The sequence below is a fragment of the Bidens hawaiensis genome, unplaced genomic scaffold (assembly GCF_021521415.1).
Source record: "Bidens hawaiensis isolate Kalapana, Puna unplaced genomic scaffold, B.hawaiensis_p1.1 tig00014983_1, whole genome shotgun sequence".
Lineage (NCBI taxonomy): Eukaryota > Viridiplantae > Streptophyta > Magnoliopsida > Asterales > Asteraceae > Bidens > Bidens hawaiensis.
In genome coordinates this window covers 8,850-13,661 of record NW_027492332.1, presented here as the reverse complement: position 1 = coordinate 13,661, position 4,812 = coordinate 8,850, and the positions used below count along the sequence as shown (strand labels likewise).

Genomic DNA, 4,812 nt, shown 5'->3' with positions numbered 1-4,812 from the left:
TTTAAAGATTGTCATACTTTCGAGCGACCAAAAGCACTATATCGTCACAAGTTGGAGTTTTCTCTTTAGGTGAAAACAAGAGATTGTTGTATGATAATCCAAGATTCAATCATATTCAATGTCTTCTGATTTGTTTGAATTTGAAGATTGTTTCTTCACTTATCCATTCTCCCCTTTGAATGATTCCTCCTCCATTGACATCCTCCAAAAATATCAAGAAAATAACCACAACTTAAACCCTTTAACCCATGAAAACTTTGACCACCCATTTGATGAAAATGACCAAATCACCCCCACCAATACCACCACCACCCTCCTCTCTTCCTCCCCACCAAGCCACCAACTTGAGAGTCTCTCTCTTAACCAAATGGGCAGTTCAGTAAATTCACTAGATTTATGTCACCTTGAGGTCAAAACAGAGGAGAGTCAACTACCCTTGTTTAACTATCATGTCAACAACAATTCTTTCTTGCCTCATAGCTATGGTGGATATGAAAATGCATTGAACATGATGCACACAAGCTACAGTAAATCTTTTAATGGAAGAGCAAATAATTATCTTTTTCAACCTAAATTTAATAGCTTGATTGAGTCCTCAAATGTTCAATCCATGTTCCTCACCTCACCTGATCATGGCTTCACTTCTAGTTCTAGCCATATGAGAAGGGTCTGCAGCACTGGTGATTTGCAAGTTAGTCCTTTTTTTATCATGTGCATGCACATCCATTTTTTACTCTTTTTTCTTTTGTTAAATGAGTTATTTATTTCCCCTTTTTAGAGCTTGAAAAACAATCATCGAAATCAAACATTGTCGTCAAGCCCATTAGCGACGGATGGATCGTTGACAGAGGAAGCTAATTTCAAGGTGGGTCGTTACAGTCCAGAAGAAAGAAAAGAGAGAATATTAAGATACAAAGCCAAAAGGACGCAGAGAAATTTTAATAAAACAATTAAGGTAATTAGGATTCTCAGTCATATAAATGTACACATATGTGTGTGTTATTTATATGTAGCGTTTTTTTATTGATAAAAATATTAATTTTTTTATTATATGTTAAATTTAAATAAGTGATGTATCGGATGCATTGCGTACTTCGTATCTGCTAACTTTATTTGCATTTTATTTGTAAAGTATGTATGTCGAAAAACTCTTGCTGATAACCGGCCAAGAATACGTGGGAGATTTGCACGTAATGATGAGCCTGAAGAAACGACTCCTAAAGCTTTAAATTTTCAACGATACGAGTATGAAGATGAATTATGGGTATGTATCTAGGATATATATCATTTTCAAGTTATTGGTTACAATTTAACAACTGGTTTTCTTTCTTTGTTGCATATGTAGATGGAGGGGTTGCAAAAAGAATACTATCAAGGAATACCAAGACAACACTTTTTCAACACCCACATGCCCACCACCCAACTTCATCAATTTAGCTATGTTCCTAAATAAAAAACAATGGCTATAAAAGCAATTAAAAATGTTCTAAGATTATATTTTATTATTAGTATTAGTATTCTTATTGATCTTAGATTGAGTGTAAGCAGTAAGATCAAACTTGAGACGCGGCATATGAAGGCTGGAAAGAGGTCAGAACTCAGAAGAAAGAAAACAAGTTGTCACATAAAGCATTTAGTTGGTTTTGATAAGAGTAATGTAATTTATAAGGTGACATTATTATTTTGAGTATAAAACTTAGGAATATTTGCTTTTGTGTCACTAGTATTCTCTTGCACTTCTCTTTTTATTGTTTAGATCATTCAAATATATATTCTTATATATTTTTATATATTGTTTTAGTTATCTACCATTTCATGCCAAAAAAACTTTGGCCTCTTTTTTTCCTAATTGTAGCAAGTAAAAGTTGACAAATAATAAGAAGGCACATGAAGGGTAACATCCAATTACAACTCACTAACGGGCTTCAGTTTGAAAATAATATATAACATCTAGAGCTATTGTTTTGGGACCTTACATCCGACTTACGGGCTACGCGTCATGGGGTGTCTTTGATTGTCCGAGAGCCAACCAATTTATTCCGCTTATTAATTCAAGTCACTAGGATCGTCATATCATTTATTTATCAAAGGATTGGCCAAAACTACTAGCCAATGATACACAGAAAGTGCTAGCGCTTACGTTGTTACGTTGCATAACTTTTCTTAATCGTTGTGCCTTGCTTGAAAAAAGCTCGTATGTAAACGAGTTGAGCCCAAGCCATGGTTGCCTCGGCCCGTGGTTCGCTCCATAACTGGCTTGTTGGCTTGCTCGATTGCCTCGTTTTAATTAAACCCCGAATTTTAATAGTTTTAACAATAACAACAATATTCTATATAAATATTAGGAAAATAACAACAATATGTGTGATGTCTCTCACTTAATTTCAGCTTGGTTTCAAAACTAAGACAACTCGATTTACATTTGAGTAAGAACGAACTTGCTCTGGATTGGTTTGGCTTGTGAACCGCCTATGAGACCAATAGAAAACAAATTAACCCAGTGGGAAAAAAGGGGTTGATCTTTTATTCACGTGTGACTAGAAAGAGAAAATGACAAGTTATAGATGCGTGACTTTTAAAACGACAAAATAGATAGCCATAAAGGGAATATACAAAAAATGTGACAACCTATGAAGTTTTGGGACGTCCAGTATACCTATTGATGTGAAATAATTTGATTTGTAAGTCAGCATATCATATGTAATTTACCTACAAATGTAATTATGTAAACATGTGGAATATGTACCTCAAACACAAACATAAGAAAAAAATAGCACGATATTAATTTCTTAATGCCACAAAATGCATGAGTCAAAGGAATTCAAAAGAAAGTGCTTAATTATAGTTTAATCACATGATTATGCTTCTTGTCCCTTTTCAAATGCTTGGTGTTTATGATCATTGGGTCTTTAGTGCGTGCAATTAGTTTTATATTCTCTCATGATGACTAATGCACCCATGTATGTAGCTAGGGTTCATTAGTCAACGGGTTTTTGTCACAAGGGCCCTCAACCTTTTGAAGAAACAAAGACACACCAATTTATAAACCTATGAAACATATACAATCTCACCTAAAACAAGTGTGGCTAGTACTATCTTCATTTTTGTATCGGGGCATCAACTTCCTTTGTGTATATTGTTTCCACAAATATGGACATATTTGTACACTTGTTAAAAGTAGCCTGAACATAAACTGAAGTTTGTTCAATGTTAGTTTTACTAGGTTTTTTAGAATATGAAAATACTATCGTCAAAAGACATTTTTAAACAATACGTTAGTTGATATATCTTTGTAACTAACCAAAAGCTTACGCTTCAAGAAAAGTTTTCATTGAATATTGTTATTATAAATTGAATATTAAGACAAACCCTAATTGTAGATGCTCTAACTTTATATACTTCTAGAAACATAACGAATGTCCCATTCAATAACATATATAAAAATCTTTTTTCTGCAAATGAGTAATAAAACCCGAAAGAGGTGACAAACATGGCTCGACTCATACTATAAAGAGATGCAAAGTCTCAGGTTGAGTTAAGTTGGTGCTTAAACCCAAAAAGAATATCATGATTTAACAAAACAGAAACTATTCCACTCTTGTGAATTATTTTCCAACTATTTAAAACAAAAGATTTTGTATAAAATATATAAATCAATGTAAACATTAGTTATGATATTCTAGAGATGAATTATTGGTTATGGAAGATTGGCAAAAGAATCCTTATTTTAATTTATCATTTTGGCACCCCCAAACTTATAATGATTCCAAATATGCGCTTTGACCAAAACAATATTGAAAGGCAAAAACACATTTCTACAAGGTACAAGCTGCTCAATGATTGATTTGTTTTGAATGTTTTCCTTTTTTTTTCCTTATATATTTTTATAATGTAATCCTTTTTCTTTTATGCTAATTGTGGACCATGCATTTCATTTTCGTATTTTTAATTATTCATGTACTTAATTATTTACATAAAAGATAAAATGTTTAAAAAGTATTGACCTTTGAGTAATCTTTTATTATGGGTGTTAACTTATATTTCAACTAAAGGTAACTAGGTTTTTATGTAACCATCATCATCATCATCAGTATATCCCACCAATAGCAAAGCTATGGTAGGGTCTGAGGATGGTAAGATGTAGACAGCCTTACCTCTACCCTGTAGGAATAGAGAGGCTGCTTCCGGTGAGACCCCCAGCTCGATGGTAGTTTTGCATCAAGCCTTGGAGATGGTAGGTTTTTATATAACCAAAATGAGAAATTTTTATCTATTTGTTTCATATGTAAATGGCTAATATATTGAATTATTGATAATTATGTTGATACTGTGTTTTGGGTTTTGTTTGATTTTTAAGTTGTATATGTATTTTGTTGGTTGTTATTCCCTATGTTACATTGTTTTGTCATAGGTGACTTTGTTTTCCACGCGATGCTTGGTTTCCAGTTAGTCTAGCAAAGTGCGTGAGGGATATAATAGTTAAAACTGTGTAACACGAACATGACATGTTTAACCCTTTCATCTAAACGTGTCAAACAAGCTGATGAGTAGTATCAGATTGTATACGTATTAATCATGCTGATGGGTTAAATAAGAGATACCGAACACACTCATACCTAACATGTTAGGTATGACAACCGAAAACCTAATTATTTTCATCTCATGTCTTGTGTCCTTTTGGAAATTGTCACCTCTAATTTTGACGGCGGTGGCTGTATGTGAATGATAGTGGTGGTCAGTGGTATGATAAAAAAAAGTACATATATACAAAATTCATATTTTGTCAAAATTATATTTCAAATAATAATATTA

At 32.9% G+C, this 4,812-nt stretch overlaps 1 protein-coding gene across 1 annotated transcript; it reads left to right on the top strand.

Moving 5' to 3' along the window:
* LOC143548262 (uncharacterized) lies at positions 1-1,453 on the top strand. The gene is made up of 4 exons (XM_077039475.1): positions 1-691; positions 779-955; positions 1,133-1,264; positions 1,346-1,453. The coding sequence occupies exons 1-4, from the start codon at positions 119-121 to the stop codon at positions 1,451-1,453; spliced, it is 990 nt and encodes a 329-aa protein (XP_076895590.1). The 5' UTR covers positions 1-118.
* The last annotated feature ends 3,359 nt before the right edge of the window (positions 1,454-4,812 follow it).